The sequence below is a fragment of the Neoarius graeffei genome, chromosome 1 (assembly GCF_027579695.1).
Source record: "Neoarius graeffei isolate fNeoGra1 chromosome 1, fNeoGra1.pri, whole genome shotgun sequence".
Classification (NCBI taxonomy): domain Eukaryota; kingdom Metazoa; phylum Chordata; class Actinopteri; order Siluriformes; family Ariidae; genus Neoarius; species Neoarius graeffei.
Genome location: NC_083569.1, coordinates 40959251 through 40977460, shown reverse-complemented (window position 1 = coordinate 40977460; position 18210 = coordinate 40959251). Strand labels below are relative to the sequence as shown.

Genomic DNA, 18210 nt, shown 5'->3' with positions numbered 1-18210 from the left:
GTTCCTTTGGTCCACGCCAGGCGGCACGGTGGTGTAGTGGTTAGCGCTGTCGCCTCACAGCAAGAAGGTCCTGGGTTCGAGCCCCATGGCCGGTGAGGGCCTTTCTGTGCGGAGTTTGCATGTTCTCCCCGTGTCCGCGTGGGTTTCCTCCGGGTGCTCCGGTTTCCCCCACAGTCCAAAGACATGCAGGTTAGGTTAACTGGTGACTCTAAATTGAGCGTAGGTGTGAATGTGAGTGTGAATGGTTGTCTGTGTCTATGTGTCAGCCCTGTGATGACCTGGCGACTTGTCCAGGGTGTACCCCGCCTTTCGCCCGTAGTCAGCTGGGATAGGCTCCAGCTAGCCTGCGACCCTGTAGAACAGGATAAAGCGGCTAGAGATAATGAGATGAGATGGTCCACGGCAGGCGTCACTTATCCGCGCGAGCTTCACCAGACTTGTGTGAGACTTCGAAACGTGAAGTGTCAGCCAGGTGTCTGTGCCGCCATTTTGAAAACTGTTTTCCAAACGAAGTATTGCACAAAAATTAGTTTAAATGACGATTACTGCCTACTTTTTTCAAACTTTCCTGATTACTATCAAAACAAACAAAACTTCCGGCCTGATTACATCAGCATTCGAAAGAGGGCACACGCGTCCGAAATCGCTCCCTACTCACTATATAGGGCACTATATAGTGGGGACGCCATTTTGCAGTGCTGTTCACGCTGAAAGAAATCTAATTAAAAGAGCCTCAAATTTGATTGAATAAAAGGCAGTGACAAAGAAGGAAGTATTCAGCCGTGATTTAAAAGAACCGAAAGATGCAGCAGATACAAAGCACTTTGTATTTATTAATGTAGGAAATGCGCTCAGTATAATATGGATTTATCACAAAAACACACGCATGTATTTATTATTTTGAAAACCCACCAGCTGACTGATCTGGCACGTTTTAATCGTGCGACAGTAATGACGTAAATACCAGCGCGGCGGAGTAGTGTCCGAAAGCGGGTTGTTTTTTTTTTTTCATTTTACCAATGAGCTCACTATATAGTCCTCTATATAGTAATTCCTTATATCGGGAGTAGTGAACGAGTGAGTGATCTCGGACACAGGGAACGTTGGCAGATGTTGGTCACTTTGATTTCCGCTGTACGTTTTACTTCCGGCCTACGATGTCTCACACAGGTCTCAGCGAATCTCGTTTACGGCCATTGCTTTGACATACGGACTGATATATTACAGAGCGTATTTCAAACACTCAGAACTTGCTATAGCAGCGACAAAATAGCTGTCAGAAATGCATTCCGATATTTAATAAAATGAGTTTATGATTAAAATTCTGCTTTCAGTTCTCCTTTAATTAGACAAATGTTTAAACACAAATGAGTTTGGTGATTAGATATTTATTCATCCAGTAAGAGGAGCATGTCTTGGTCTTACACACGCTGAACACAGAGCTCATGCGTTTTAACCTTCTATTGTTTGTACATCACTGTAAGCCAAGTCTACTTTACCAAGAAACTGGATAACATCGTGCACAAAGCGCGCCAAATAAATAAAATTGTTGGTGACAAAACATTTACATCTTATGTTTTCTAAGAATGTTCAAAGGTTAAATCGGTCTCCATTTCAACTTTGTCCTAGAAAGAAGAACCACAATGAGACAGAAGTGTGCCTGGTCTCATCCTTTGCTTTACCTTCCACAGGTCAGAGATATAAAAAGAGGTGCGGTGATGAACCCCTTGTCTCCATGCTTTGTAACGGGAGTACCACACCAACCATGGATTCAGCTCAAAGCCGGTGGACCTGAAACCCTCTCTCGCTGCAGCTATAACCTGCGGCAGGCAGAAAGGCAGCAAGTTAGAGGATGAACAGTCTTCAAAAGAGCTTCAAAAAGCACCATTATTGACACACTAAGTGGTAGCTTCAGCAATTAAATGTGTTCTTAGAGGTTGCCGAGAAGAAAAAAACAAAAAAACAACAACAAAAAAAACCCCTGCTGTTGTGGATTACACGGTGGTGTTACAGTCCTCAAGACATGAGGGTTGGTTCATGACTTTCTATCCATCCTCGGTCACTTCCTATATCCGCTAAACGTGCATCTGAAATTGCAAACTATACAGTATTTTATATACTGTATAATATAGAATTTTTCTTAAAATGTTTCACATATATCGCGATGTCATCCTTATGTGCTGAATCGTCTTGACAAACACTGATGAAGATTACACCTTTTCATTTGCTATTTGAGGAACACAACAGCCCATACTCTTTCAGAAGCAGACCCTGGTTACTGGCCAGATACGTTACACATACGAGGAACCAGCCTTGGTGATTACAGATGGAACATAATCAGAAAACTGAAAAGAAAAAAAAAAAAAAAAAGCGCAAGAGAATGGAATACAAAGCAATAAAACATGCCGGGGGGGATATATAAAAGAACAGAGGTATAAATGATTATCATGCATACAGGCCACTTTTTCGATGGAATAAAAATCTTTATTTTTTTGCGGTCCGGTTTCCATCAAATCCTGCGCTCTGATTGGCTGGCGAGCGGGTCCCTATCCTACGATACGGACCTCTGCCGACTCGCTCGTTCACAACAATAACAAACAGTAGCAATTTTTTCAACATTTATTTTCGCATTTCTCAGCAGAATAGCATTAATTTTACAGCATGGATAGTGATAGTCTTCACAGTGAAAGCGAGTTTTACTACCCTGAGGAAGAAGAAATAAAAGAAAACATTTCAGGAGAAAGCTAAAAACCTCTAACTGTTGCTAACGCCGAGCAAAAACATGGCTGAATCCTGAATGACTCAATTTTGTATAAATAGGGGACTACATAGGCGGCAAAATGTAGGTTTTTTCCTGCCATGGAAGTGCACTTGTATACCGAGGAGGAAGCAATTTGCATTACAGCCGTGAATGAGGATTCAAAATGGTGGCTCGCCTCGGCTCGGTTTTCCCCTTTCGGGCGCTCTCGTTTTCTGTTAGAATTTGGTAAAGAAAAAATATATATATTATTTACCAGCTTAAGGTCGGTCCGTATGGTGAAATACCGTGACCTCGGCCTTAAATACTGACCTCGGCCCAGAGGGCCTCGCTCAGTACTTTCAAGACCTCAGTCACAGTATTTCACCACACGGACCTCCCAGCTGATAAATAACATACGAGTATTTTATACCCTTCTAGTGGTTTTAATGATAGCATGCAATATTGTTATAATATTGCACGTTGTGGTGTAGCGGTTAGCACGGTCGCCTCACAGCAAGAAGGTCTGGGTTCGAGCCCCGTGGCCGGCGAGGGCCTTTCTGTGTGGAGTTTGCATGTTCTCCCCGTGTCTGCGTGGGTTTCCTCCGGGTGCTCCGGTTTCCCCCACAATCCAAAGACATGCAGTTAGGTTGACGTGGGGCGGCCTTGGGCTGAGGTGCCCTTGAGCAAGGTACCGAATCCCTGACTGCTCCCCGGGCGCTCTGGTGTGGCTGCCCACTGCTCTGAGTGTGCACGCGTGTGTTCACTGCTTCAGATGGGTTAAATGCAGAGGATGAATTTCACTGTGCTTGAAGTGTGCATGTGACGAATAAAGGTTTCTTCTTCTTCAACACAGCGTCACACATGCAAAGATCCAATGACAAAACTTTTCTGCTGTGCATGCGCACAATCATTTCTTTGTCAGCCGGGAAAGAGAGAAGACGAGGCTAATCCAGTGCTAGGTTTAAGCACTAAATAAATAAACTGAAACTAAAGATGCGCTGAACACCCGAAAGGCTACCAAAACTTCCTTGGATATTCTTCACACATTTACAAGAGAAAAACAGACCAACGGACATCAAAAAACTGGAAGAGAGACACATCGGGGATGTAAAACTTCCACGCTAGTGAGTGACTGACAGTTTGCATATAAACATGGGCGCGAGGTTTGCTTCATTAAAAGCCGAAGATTTAGAGAGAATTTTGAAAGTGAAAGACGCGCTGAACACCCGAAAGGCTACAAAAACTTCCCTGGATATTCTTCACACATTTACAAGAGAAAAACAGACCAACGGACATCGAAAAACTGGAAAAGAGAGCAATAGCGGAAATGTTGTCCAAGTTCTACTTGGAGGTGAGAAAAAGTGACGGAGACTTTTACAAGAGGACTTCACTCGTGCACTTCGCTCAGCAAAGCCCTTTTGTTTTGAACAACGGCAATGTAACAATTAACTACGACCAAAAGTAACTTTGAACTTGAACCGTCAACCTGTATATCGCTTGTATACAAGTTGGGTTGTTGGTCAGACTTTTTGGAGTTTTGTACCGTTCTTATCGTTAGAACTTTGACTTTGTACATTGGATTGACAGAACATTGAATTACATTCGATCAGAATCAGTATTCAATATTGGTAAGTCACCCTGTTCTTAACTTTCTGTAAAGTCTATAATTGTTCCATCGAATATGTATAATAATCTCATCTCATTATCTGTAGCCGCTTTATCCTGTTCTACAGGGTCGCAGGCAAGCTGGAGCCTATCCCAGCTGACTACGGGCGAAAGGCGGGGTACACCCTGGACAAGTCGCCAGGTCATCACAGGACAGGTATAATAATAATAATAATAATAATAATAATAATATTGGCTGGCTTTTTTCATGATATAATCAGATATATTCCATTCAGCGACTCGTATTCAACTTCAGCATCACGCCAGCTGAATGGAATACATCTGATATACCTCTCAAAGCCAGCCAATATTATTTAAATATTGAACTTTTAAGATTTTTAAACAGTGAGACATTATGGGTGGCCACCTCACAGCTCCAGGATCCGGAGCTCACGTGATTGTCTGTGTGGAGTTTGTGTCCCTGTTCTTGACGTCAGCAGTGGTTTGATCCTGTATGTGGGTTTGCAATGCCAAATTGCCCTTTGGTGTGAATGGTTAAGGAGTGTGTGTGATGCCCTGTGATGGTTTATTCCTCTCTCTCACACACACACAATCACTGGGAAAGGCTCTGGTTCCACCACATTCCTGACCAGGATAAAGCGGTTACTTATAATGAATGAGAACACAAAATTTCAGACAGACAATGTGATATTGTCTCTGTGCAATGGTGCGGCTGCGTGCGCATCATTATACCAGAGACGATTGAGGCAGAGCTTGAGCCACAAACGTACAACCACATCCTTGTTTGATTTTTGGAAGTGGCAGAATGACCCAGCGCTCCATTCAACTCAATAAAAAGGTCAGTTTGGGAGTGACATAAGGAGACATGGCCACTTTTGCTCCCATAGAGATGAATTATGTTGCTCTATCTTGGTATATTCGAAGATGTTTGAGTCTACAAAATGATACAGTTGTGAAGAATATTGGTGAGGCGTTTGAGGTGACAGTGTCACGCGTCCAGCCGAGTTGATGAGGGTCACTGTTCTGCAGGAACGTCTGTTCTTGATTGTTTTACACCCAAAAATTAGTTTTGTGTCCCTCTCTACACAGGATATTTTCATTCGTTCATAGCCACTGCATATTGAAGAAGCTATGGCCTAATGTTTAGAGAAGCAGCTTTGGGACCAAAAGGTGACCGGTTTGATTCCCTGGACCAGCAGGAATAGCTAAAGTACCCTTGAGCAAGGCACCTAACCCCCAACTCCTCCCCAAGTTGCTCTGAGTGTTGTACGTCACTCTGAATAAGAGCATCTGCTAAATGCCTGTAACATAATATCATAGTATGATGTGTCTGGGAGTCATTCCCAAAAACAGCAAAATGTTAAAATGTCAAAAAAAAAAATTTCACACAATGTCTCAGGACTATACTATTACTCATGATTGTGTAATGTACCCAATTCATATTGCACTGTTTGTTGCTGTCCTGTCTGTTACTTTATGGAATCGACTCAAATAATTCTCAGTCAGAAACAGATTTGATGGGAATAATAGAGGGAATTTTTAATATTTTCCATTGTCCATATAAAACGCAGTTGAAAGTTCTTAACAGAGTGTATACTACGGTCACTATGGTGGCAGGGATTCAATAAAGTGGAAGAGTTGATCACAGGACTGGGACTCACCTCCATCATGGTGCTGAAATAAACCTTTATTTAAATTGAATAATAATAAAAAATAATACAACCCCGATTCCAAAAAAGTTGGGACAAAGTACAAATTGTAAATAAAAACGGAATGCAATAATTTACAAACCTCAAAAACTGATATTGTATTCACAATAGAACATAGACAACATATCAAATGTCGAAAGTGAGACATTTTGAAATTTCATGCCAAATATTGCCTCATTTGAAATTTCATGACAGCAACACATCTCAAAAAAGTTGGGACAGGGGCAATAAGAGGCTGGAAAAGTTAAAGGTACAAAAAAGGAACAGCTGGAGGACCAAACTGCAACTCATTAGGTCAATTGGCAATAGGTCATTAACATGACTGGGTATAAAAAGAGCATCTTGGAGTGGCAGCGGCTCTCAGAAGTAAAGATGGGAAGATGATCACCAATCCCCCTAATTCTGCACCGACAAATAGTGGAGCAATATCAGAAAGGAGTTCAACAGTGTAAAATTGCAAAGAGTTTGAGCATATCATCATCATCTACAGTGCATAATATCATCAAAAGATTCAGAGAAACTGGAAGAATCTCTGTGCGTAAGGGTCAAGGCCGGAAAACCATACTGGGTGCCCGTGATCTTCGGGCCCTTAGACGGCACTGCATCACATACAGGCACGCTTCTGTACTGGAAATCACAAAATGGGCTCAGGAATATTTCCAGAGAACATTATCTGTGAACACAATTCACCGTGCCATCCGCCGTTGCCAGCTAAAACTCTATAGTTCAAAGAAGCCGTATCTAAACATGATCCAGAAGCGCAGACGTCTTCTCTGGGCCAAGGCTCATTTAAAATGGACTGTGGCAAAGTGGAAAACTGTTCTGTGGTCAGACGACTCAAAATGTTATGTTCTTTATGGAAATCAGGGACGCTGTGTCATTCGGACTAAAGAGGAGAAGGACGACCCGAGTTGTTATCAGCGCTCAGTTCAGAAGCCTGCATCTCTGATGGTATGGGGTTGCATTAGTGCGTGTGGCATGGGCAGCTTACACATCTGGAAAGACACCATCAATGCTGAAAGGTATATCCAGGTTCTAGAGCAACATATGCTCCCATCCAGACGACGTCTCTTTCGGGGAAGACCTTGCATTTTCCAACATGACAATGCCAAACCACATACTGCATCAATTACAGCATCATGGCTGCGTAGAAGAAGGGTCCGGGTACTGAACTGGCCAGCCTGCAGTCCAGATCTTTCACCCATAGAAAACATTTGGCGCATCACAAAACGGAAGATACGACAAAAAAGACCTAAGACAGTTGAGCAACTAGAATTCTACATTAGACAAGAATGGGTTAACATTCCTATCCCTAAACTTGAGCAACTTGTCTCCTCAGTCCCCAGACGTTTACAGACTGTTGTAAAGAGAAAAGGGGATGTCTCACAGTGGGAAACATGGCCTTGTCCCAACTTTTTTGAGATGTGGTGTCGTCATGAAATGTAAAATCACCTAATTTTTCTCTTTAAATGATACATTTTCTCAGTTTAAACATTTGATATGTCATCTATGTTCTATTCTGAATAAAATATGGAATTTTGACACGTCCACATCACTGCATTCCGTTTTTATTTACAATTTGTACTTTGTCCCAACTTTTTTGGAATCGGGGTTGTAATAAAAAACACAAAATGTCAAGACTATACTATAAATCACGATTGGAAGAAAATTTGAGCCTGGAGTGGAATCGAGTCTTAAAATCGACTCAAATGATTCTCAGTCAGAATCTGAGTTGACTCCAGAGTCCATCCATCCATCATCCTGTTCTACAGGAAGCCTATCCCAGCTGACTATGGGCGAGAGGCGGGGTACACCCTGGACAAGTCGCCAGGTCATCCCAGGGCGATCACATAGAGACAAACAACCATTCACACCTACGGTCAATTTAGAGCCACCAATTAGCCTAACCTGCATGTCTTTAGACTGTTGGGGAAACTGGAGCACCTGGAGGAAACCCACACAGACACAACACACAGAAAGGCCCTCGCCAGCCACTGGGCTTGAACCCAGGACCTTCTTGCTGTGAGGTGACAGTGCTAACCACTATATCACCATGCCGCGAGTTGACTCTAGAGTTATTTGAACCAAACAGCCCCAAAGCTTGATCACTGATCCCTCCTGCTGTGTTTATTTCATGTTTATTGGTTTAGTGTTCCCGGTCAAAAGTGACCGCCCCATGTTGTGATGGATCTTTTTTATCAACTTAAGTTACAGTGAAAATTACAAGGTTTCAACATCTCATCTCATCATCTCTAGCCGCTTTATCCTGTTCTACAGGGTCGCAGGCAAGCTGGAGCCTATCCCAGCTGACTATGGGCGAGAGGCGGGGTACACCCTGGACAAGTCGCCAGGTCATCACAGGGCTAGGTTTCAACATCTATTTGCTATTTACGAGTTTGAAAAAAGCATAATGTATGGATTATGTTGACTCAAACACAAATAGTTGGATTAAAATTTTTTTTTTTAAATCGTGCTTTTCTTCAAGAACTACTGTGTGTCAACATTTCAGAAGGACAAGAACCATCGGAAAGGTTTTTAAACCATTTCAGTTTTTTAAATCTTTTTTTGTTCACGGTCGAAAATGATCATAATGATTTTATTAGTAAAGAAAGGGCACAGGCACACACATTACACATGAAAACTATATTACAAATGAATGCTTGACCACATCAAAGAACAACAGTAACAAGAGCGTTCTGAGAGCACGATATCCCCCGCTACAATATATTGCAAACGAAATTGCAATATGCGTATTACTGTCCTATAACGGAGCCTTTTACCAAGTTTCATGAAATTCCTCCAAAAACTGTGAGAGGAGTTGATTTCAGAAGGTGAGAACCCTTTCTGGGACGGACTTCGCCATGACATAATCCCCCTTCGGGCCTTTTGGCCAGCGGGGATAACAATCTGAAGGGCGAGTACATTTTCATACACATGTTGAACAGTACGTGGTGATGGTGAATCACTTGTGACAACACCTGAAATGTCTGGAGTGGCATTGTGGTACCAAAAAAAAAAAAAAAATGCCCAACCAGACTCTGCATCCCATAAATTGGTGGTAGATTCATTTCTAGACCTGTACACACTAAGCAAAATCAAGAGACCCACATATGCTGGATGTCTGTCTGGTTTACCTCCTTCCATTTTTCTTTATAAACACGTCTCCCCTCCAAGTTGGTCATGTTTATCACTATAGTTTCAATTGACCAGTGTTGTAGTCGAGTCACTAAACCTCGAGTCCAAGTCCAGTTTCGAGTCCCCAGTGTTCAAGTCCAAGTCATTAAAGAAAATTTCGAGTTGAGTCTGAGAACAAGACTCCACCCGCACCATTTGATGGTGGCTGTTGCTGCCTTTACGTGAAACCGTCTCTGCTACTGTGTTGGATGAATGTTACCGTGTCTGGTTGGAGTCTCATCACATCCCTCCTGTGGAGGGCGGCCCCATGTGGACAGTTGGGGGTCGCGCCTGGAGGACGCTCTGGACTCTTGCAGTGGTGCTTTTGTGGCTGGGGACTGCGGCTGACTTGCTGACTTTGGGGCTGCGGTTGTCGAAAAGTTTTGCGCTTGGGTTTCCGTCAGTGGGGGGTTTATAGCATCAACGAAGCTGACTATGTTAGGACTGTTAATGTTATAGTCATGTTGCCTGTTGTTCCCCAAATGAGGATGGGTTCCCTTTTGAGTCTGGTTCCTCTCGAGGTTTCTTCCTCATGTCGTCTGAGGGAGTTTTTCCTTGCCACCATCGCCACAGGCTTGCTCATTGGGGATAGATTAGGGACAAAATTAGCTCATGTTTTAAGTCGTTCAAATTTTGTAAAGCTGCTTTGTGACAATGCTTATTGTTAAAAGCGCTATACAAGTAAACTTGACCTACTGCTCGACTGCGCCATTTTAGTGAAAAAGCTACAGATAAAAAGCTTGTTCATCGCTCAGCAAGCCCCGCCCACTATCAACAGAGCAATGAACACAGCGTGTCACTGACTCCTCTGGGTGGAGTCTTACCAAATGGCGATTGAAGTTCGAGGTTGTCCCCGTCGTCTCCTCGATAGTTCTCCTACGTATGGAACACCTAGCAGTGCATTTTTTCCCCACTGCACGAGAAGTCTGTATAAGCAAAGCGGACGATCCTAGCGGCTTCTCTCCAGGCATTTTAGTGCCATTAACGTTAGTTTGTTCCTGAACACGACGTATCAACAGGTGAATGTGTATTCTCTTGCATGAAATTAGTGTAAAAGTTAACGTAGATGTATATATAAAAATCTTATGCCAAATTATTATGGCAATGTTACAAAAAATAAAGAAAAAAAATCCAAGTCCTCGTCTCCAATTTACAAATCCGAATGCAGCTAATGCACGAGTCCGAGTCATCAGTGCTCAAGTCCAAGTCAAGTCACGAGTCCTTAAAATTAGGGCACGAGTCGGACTCGAGTACTACAAGCCTGGAATTGATGGTCAAGAAGAGTTCAAAGCAGGATTGTGTGTCATCATGTGAGATATGGCATATCTTGTTGGCCCTGAGGTCATCCTGATGACGTTTTCAGCCAACCTCTGCTCTGCTCAGATGGAGATGAAGACCAGGATATATTCTCATTCTTCAAAAGGAAGGTAACAACAACCACCTCAGTCGAGCCCTCTTCCTCATCACTGGATTGATGCTCATCGGCTGGCTCAGAGTCTGAATCACATTTTGTTTTATCTTCAACTTCTGCATCTTCTTGGCCTCTTTCCTCCGCACCAAAGTCAGGATCAAGAAGATAAGTTGAACAGCCTCGTGTTTATTATATCGTTTGGTCATTGTGCTGCCACAGAATGAACGGTCAGCAAGGCCTGAAGCAAAGCTTTATATCCCAGAGCTGCGAGAAAAGTTGTGCGTACTACTGAAACATTGCTGTGACTTTGTTCATGAGTGCCAACAAGTACAATTCTGATTCTACTGGAGAAAACGATCCTGTGGTAGTACCATGAGAGACAAGAAGGGGAGTGAGGTGTGTGTGAGAGTGAGAGAAGAACTGTGTCCATCTAATGAATGGGCATGTCTGCTCAATTTTACACACTTATTGATTGTAGTCTCACCATCCCATTTCTCATGACTGGTCATTTTTGACAAGGAACACAATAGGTCTACTAAAATTAAATAATATGCTCAAAATTTCATGAAAACGGTCAAAAGTTACTTCGTGTATTCAGATGCCCTGTGTGGACAAAGTCATGGAACCTCATGATTAAAATGAAGTACAGCGGCGGCTACAATTATCGACACCTTAACAATCTTTTGGCTGTTGCAAAAGTAGAAAAGACTTTCAGTACGTAAATTGTGCATGAATAATTACTCAAACTTCCACTGGAGGAAAAAAAAAAAAAAACGAGTTGATTCCCAGTTACTTAGTGGATCAGATCATGTGACACCGTTCCACAAGTATTGACACCTTTGTCCACAGTTATCTAGATGATTATTTATTAAAAAAAAAATAAGAAGAATTGATGTGGTATTAAGTTAACAAAACAGTTTTTATTTAAAATTTGTTTTACATAGACTTATATTTAGTACAAAATATCTTTTATATAAATATATGGATGTCGGTGCTGACGTAAATGAGGAAGTAATTCTAATATTTGTAAACAATTGAACTGATGTTTAACCTGTGACAGAAAATCTTTGTGTTCCACTTTCTACAGTGGTGCTTGAAAGTTTGCGAACCCTTTAGAATTTTCTATATTTTTGCACAAATATGACCTAAAGCATCATCAGATTTTCACACAAGTCCTAAAAGTAGATAAAGAGAACCCAGTTAAACAAATGAGACAAAAATATTATACTTGGTCATTTATTTATTGAGGAAAATGATCCAATATTACATATCTGTGAGTGGCAAAAGTATGTGAACCTCTAGGATTAGCAGTTAATTTGAAGGTGAAATTAGAGTCAGGTGTTTTCAGTCAATGGGATGACAATCAGGTGTGAGTGGGCGCCCTGTTTTATTTAAAGAACAGGGATCTATCAAAGTCTGATCTTCACAACACATGTTTGTGGAAGTGTATCATGGCACGAACAAAGGAGATTTCTGAGGACCTCAGAAAAAGCATTGTTGATGCTCATCAGGCTGGAAAAGGTTACAAAACCATCTCTAAAGAGTTTGGACTCCACCAATCCACAGTCAGACAGATTGTGTACAAATGGAGAAAATTCAAGACCATTGTTACCCTCCCCAGGAGTGGTCGACCAACAAAGATCACTCCAAGAGCAAGGCGTGTAATAGTCGGCGAGGTCACAAAGGACCCCAGGGTAACTTCTAAGCGACTGAAGGCCTCTCTCACATTGGCTAATGTTAATGTTCATGAGTCCACCATCAGGAGAACACTGAACAACAGTGGTGTGCATAGCAGAGTTGCAAGGAGAAAGCCACTGCTCTCCAAAAAGAACATTGCTGCTTGTCTGCAGTTTGCTAAAGATCACGTGGACAAGCCAGAAGGCTATTGAAAAATGTTTTGTGGACGGATGAGACCAAAATAGAACTTTTTGGTTTAAATGAGAAGCGTTATGTTTGCAGAAAGGAAAACACTGCATTCCAGCATAAGAACCTTATCCCATCTGTGAAACATGGTGGTGGTAGTATCATGGTTTGGGCCCGTTTTGCTGCATCTGGGCCAGGATGGCTTGCCATCATTGATGGAACAATGAATTCTGAATTATACCAGTGAATTCTAAAGGAAAATGTCAGGACGTCTGTCCATGAACTGAATCTCAAGAGAAGGTGGGTCATGCAGCAAGACAACGACCCGAAGCACACAAGTCGTTCTACCAAAGAATGGTTAAAGAAGAATAAAGTGAATGTTTTGGAATGGCCAAGTCAAAGTCCTGACCTTAATCCAATGGAAATGTTGTGGAAGGACCTGAAGCGAGCAGTTCATGTGAGGAAACCCACCAACATCCCAGAGTTGAAGCTGTTCTGTACGGAGGAATGGGCTAAAATTCCTCCAAGCCGGTGTGCAGGACTGATCAACAGTTACTTTAAACTTTTAGTTGCAGTTATTGCTGCACAAGGGGGTCACACCAGATACTGAAAGCAAAGGGTCACATACTTTTGCCACTCACAGATATGTAATATTGGATCATTTTCCTCAATAAATAAATGACCAAGTATAATATTTTTGTCTCATTTGTTTAACTGGGTTCTCTTTATCTACTTTTAGGACTTGTGTGAAAATCTGATGTTTTAGCTCATATTTAGGCAGAAATATAGAAAATTCTAAAGGGTTCACAAACTTTCAAGCACCACTGTAAGTATTTTCATAGATCACATTTCAGTAATAATTTGTTGTTGTTTGCATTAATTTCTAGTTTTGTTGTTTACCAATAAATGTCAACAGGCAATTGATATTATAACCACATGAACATCCAGGTCAAAAGGTCGCATGTCATTCCTTGAACCGACACCGGTGAAAGTGATCACCGTTATCGACACCTAACGTGACTTCTCAAACGCGCATTTAGATACAAAATGGCGACTGTCAAATGAAAGACTAAGAAACAAAGCAGGTTTCTACAAAGAGATCATGAAATATCAGTGAATTTGATCAGTAAAAACATGTCCATGATCTTTCCACCATGCTTACCTGCGAGAATAACGTCTAGGTTTTTCTCAAATTGCTGATCGTGCTAAAAAAAAAAAAAAATTCCATCTCGGGTAATGACAAGCTCAAAGGATGAGGGCGGGTCTTCCGGTTGATTAATTAACCAATAATAACTGCTGTAACTGAAACTCACCTTTGTAAAGTTGTTTTTTATTGGTAAAGCTGAAAAGGTGTCAATAATTATGGACTGTCGATAATTGTAGCCACCGCTCTAGTAATAAAAAGGTTATGGTCAGGACAAGTAAAAAATCTTGCTGCTTGTCCGACTGGATTAAAACGTTAACGTCGAGCCCTGTTTATACTCTGTCATTCCATAGTACCTTTGAAAGGCTTAATTGTGCATTCATGTTGGTTAGTCAAAGCCTTGTTTCTCTCGTGCCCTGTTTTCTAGTTTTCTGATTGGGATAATGGATCGTCTTCGTTTTATGCTGTCTCCTTCTGTTTTTACTCCCATTTCGGACTTTGTAGGTTATTCTTGGGTTCAAGCAAATAAATCTTATTGAGTGTTCACACTTGTGTCCTGCCTTCACGAGCCACACGTAACACACAAAATCCTGGGTTCTGGCCAAATGTGAACAGAGCTTTTCCATAAAAGCACTTCAAGCTGAAACAGCTTTCAGTTTATTAATGTTGAACCAATTTTTTTCCCCTTCACACCACCACCCGGTTTCAGTATCCAGGCTTCAGAAATGCATCGCTCCTATTTTGAATATGCCACGTGGAATCAATTAGTGGTTTTGACTTCTTGTCAAAAGGCGGCACGGTGGTGTAGTGGTTAGCGCTGTCGCCTCACAGCAAGAAGGTCCGGGTTCGAGCCCAGCAGCCGGCGAGGGCCTTTCTGTGTGGAGTTTGCATGTTCTCCCCGTGTCCACGTGGGTTTCCTCCGGGTGCTCCGGTTTCCCCCACAGTCCAAAGACATGCAGGTTAGGTTAACTGGTGACTCTAAATTGACCGTAGGTGTGAATGTGAGTGTGAATGGTTGTCTGTGTCTATGTATCAGCCCTGTGATGACCTGGCGACTTGTCCAGGGTGTACCCCGCCTTTCACCCGTAGCCAGCTGGGATAGGCTCCAGCTTGCCTGCGACCCTGTAGAACAGGATAAGTGGTTATGGATAATGGATGGATGGACTCTGGAGTCGACTCAGATTCTGATTAAGAATCATTCGAGTCGATTCCACTCCAGGCTCAAACTTTCTTCCAATCATGATTTATAGTATAGTCTTGAGACATTTTGTGTGGTTTTATTATATTATTTGTTTTATTATTTTTTAAATATGCTGCCACTTCAATAAAGGTTTATTATTATGACTCCTTGTGGAGGATTCTTCGCCAGTACAGCATCCCAGAGAAGGTGCTGAACATTGTGAAGATACTGTACCAAGACTTTGTATCAAAAGTAATTTGCAACACAGAACTGACAGAGGTATTTGACGTAAACAGCGGCGTGAAGCAAGATTGCATTCTCTCTCCGTTTCTGTTTATCCTAGGAATGGACTGGATCATGAAGAAGACAGTTGCAGAGGGAAGAAGAGGAATACGCTGGGAACTCACCTCATGCCTAGAAGATCTGGATTTTGCGGACGACGTAGCGCTGCTCTCACACCGACATCAAGACATGCAGGCCGAGATCACCACCATGGCAAGTACAGCAAAGCAGATTGGGCTGAAGATCAACGCCAAGACGACCAAGCACCTCAGAATGAACAGCAGGACGGAAGCAGCCATTATCGTCAATGGGGAAGAAATACTGTAGATGATGCAGAACACTTCACTTATTTGGGTTCCAAAATGAGCAGGAATGGCAATGCAGTGGAGGAGATCAGAGAAAGAATTTCCAAAGCCAGCCAGGCCTTTGCAGAACTGAGAAGCACTTGGAGAGCGAAGAACATCAGCACCACCACCAAGATCAGGCTCTTCAAAAGTCAAGTCAAGTTTATTTGTATAGCGCTTTTAACAATAAACATTGTCGCAAAGCAGTTTTACAGAATTTGACAACAAAAGCAACATCCTAAGCACTCTCCTGTATGGCTCAGAGTCATGGAAAACGACCAAGATCATCAGCCACAAAATTGGAAGTCTTCCAGAACCGCTGCCTCAGAAGAATTCTGAAAATCTTTTGGCCAAACAGTATTTCCAACGCTGAACTGCACCGAAAAACTTTAACAAAATCCATCACATAAGAAGTTCAACTGCGCCAATGGAGACGGGATTGGACACGTGTTGCGCACGTCACCAACGTCACTACGGAGAGAAGCCCTCAGATGGACTCCAGACGGCCAGCGAAACAGGGGCAGACCAAAAGAGACCTGGAGGAGGACTGTGGAAAAGCAGATGAAGGAGCAGGGATGGACCTGGGGTTACCTAGAGAAGTGTGCTTCTGACAGACCACGGTGGCGAGCTCTAGTGGCGGCCTTATGCGCATCCATCCGCGAAGAGGATTATTAAATGGCTACAGATAATGGATGGACTTCTTGTGGACTCCTTTATCAAAATTTAAGGAGGCGGGTCTTCCGGTTGATTAACCAATAATAACTGTTGTAACTGAAAGTCAAGTTTATTTGTATAGCGCTTTTAACAATAAACATTGTCTGAAAGCAGCTTTACAGAATTTGAATGACTTAAAGTGCACATCACGGGTAAATTCAGGAGCAAGATCAATGTCTCATCTCATTATCTCTAGCTGCTTTATCCTGTTCTACAGGGTCGCAGGCAAGCTGGAGCCTATCCCAGCTGGCTACGGGCGAAAGGCGGGGTACACCCTGGACAAGTCGTCAGGTCATCACAGGGCTGACACATAGACACAGACAACCATTCACACCTACGGTCAATTTAGAGTCACCAGTTAACCTAACCTGCATGTCTTTGGACTGTGGGGGAAACCGGAGCACCCGGAGGAAACCCACGCAGACACGGTGAGAACATGCAAACTCTGCACAGAAAGGCCCTTGTCGGCCATGGGGCTCGAACCCAGAACCTTCTTGCTGTGAGGCGACAGCGCTAACCACTACACCACCGTGCCGCCCCTGTTGAAAACATGTTAGTTAATAATATTCTTATGCTAAACAAATGGAACAATTATTGACTATTGAATAAAAGTAAGAGAAGACATTCTAAAAGTTGATGTTTCTTTACATATTTTGCGGCATTGTCTGTGGGTTTGCAAAGGCGGTCCCCCAGCCAGAAGCTAATGCTGTTTGGGGGGCCTTGGCATGGAAAAGTTTGGGAACCCCTGCACTACACCACCGTGCCAACCTACATGCTGCGATGCGCCGCGATGAGACTCTGACCAAACATAGGGCATCAGGATGGATCAGGCAGAAACTCACCTTTGTAAAATTGGTTTTTGATTGGTAAATCTGAAAAGGTGTCGATAATTGTAGCTGCCGCTCTAGTACTACTTATTTTTTAGAAAGAAAACTTTTAAGGAACTTGGAACTAACTCACTATCCGTCCATCGCCACTTCCAATGTCCGCAAGAGTCCCAGATCGTGACTGCAAAGCTCTGAGGATGTTTTTGACCTGAGTGTTTGTCGCAGGGACAAAAGGGAGACAAATCTTCCTCAGTGCTGGAGCAACAAAAGGTCCAGCTACAGAGTATAAAGCCAGCAGAGAACCTCCAAGTGCACAAGTGGCGATGAACCCAACACGCTGTTTCACACTGCTGGTGCTGGTGGTGCTGGTTTCTCCCTCAGCTGCCCCCTTTAACCCCTCTGCTCCTGAATCACACATTACACAGGTGACCTCTGCTGGAGTCAGGGTTCACTTCCAAATGGCTGCCGGCCTGAGAGTGCACTCACGTGCTGTTATTTCCTACCTGATGGACTTAGTGCACCTACATAGGCAGCACAAAGTCATTTGGGTTCAGCTAAACACCTCTTTTGTCAAGATATATAATATGAATTCGAGTTACGGTTTATATAAAGCTATATGACGAATCAGTAGCAACGAAGCGGAAACTTTACACCTAAACAGTGCGCGATTGAATGTCTTCCGGTCTGCAACAGCGAATCTTATAATTAGTTCCGCATTGATAAGCATCTTGTTCTCAACAACCAAGAAACAGAAAAAAAAAAAAAAAGATGGATTATAATTCTTCTCGTTAGAGAACGTGTTGTGTTACAGCCATTTTGAGGCAAAAAATGTTTGTTTATGCTTATTTGGATTTATTGTAAATTAATAAAGACTTACTCTTATCAGCCACATAGTGGCACCAAATCCCACAGATTTTTTTTTTATTTTTATTTTTTTAGTCCACAATGTTAAAGCTAGATTTCAAGTGAAATTTAGTTCCTTCTGAAATTTGGTCATTGTGATATATGTTTATTTCTGTCACATCTCAAAATATCAGGCCATCCTGTAGCTGGGAAGTTACATATAGACTGGTACCAAAATTCAAAAAAGTGCTTATTTAAGGAGTTAAAGGCATTTTTGAGACAAAGTCGGCAAACAGTCTTATTTTGTCAGTTTGGGTGTGCCGAATTCAAATCTGCAATATGCCGAGCTCTAT

General features: G+C 42.5%; 1 protein-coding gene across 3 annotated transcripts in view; it reads right to left on the bottom strand.

Annotated features, from left to right (window-relative positions):
• The window catches only part of atpsckmt (fATP synthase c subunit lysine N-methyltransferase), a 28868-nt gene extending 11181 nt beyond the window's left edge, over window positions 1-17687 (bottom strand). For 2 of the 3 annotated variants that reach the window (XM_060931964.1, XM_060931974.1), the window contains exons 1-2: window positions 17148-17687; window positions 1683-1820 (exon numbers count right to left, since the gene is read on the bottom strand). In XM_060931964.1, the coding sequence (XP_060787947.1) occupies window positions 1683-1820; window positions 17148-17432 (423 nt within the window). In that variant the 5' untranslated portion in view covers window positions 17433-17687. The remainder of the gene's footprint in view (window positions 1-1682; window positions 1821-17147) is intronic. The other variant, XM_060931983.1, reaches the window with a different exon arrangement.
• Between the last annotated feature and the right edge of the window lie 523 nt (window positions 17688-18210).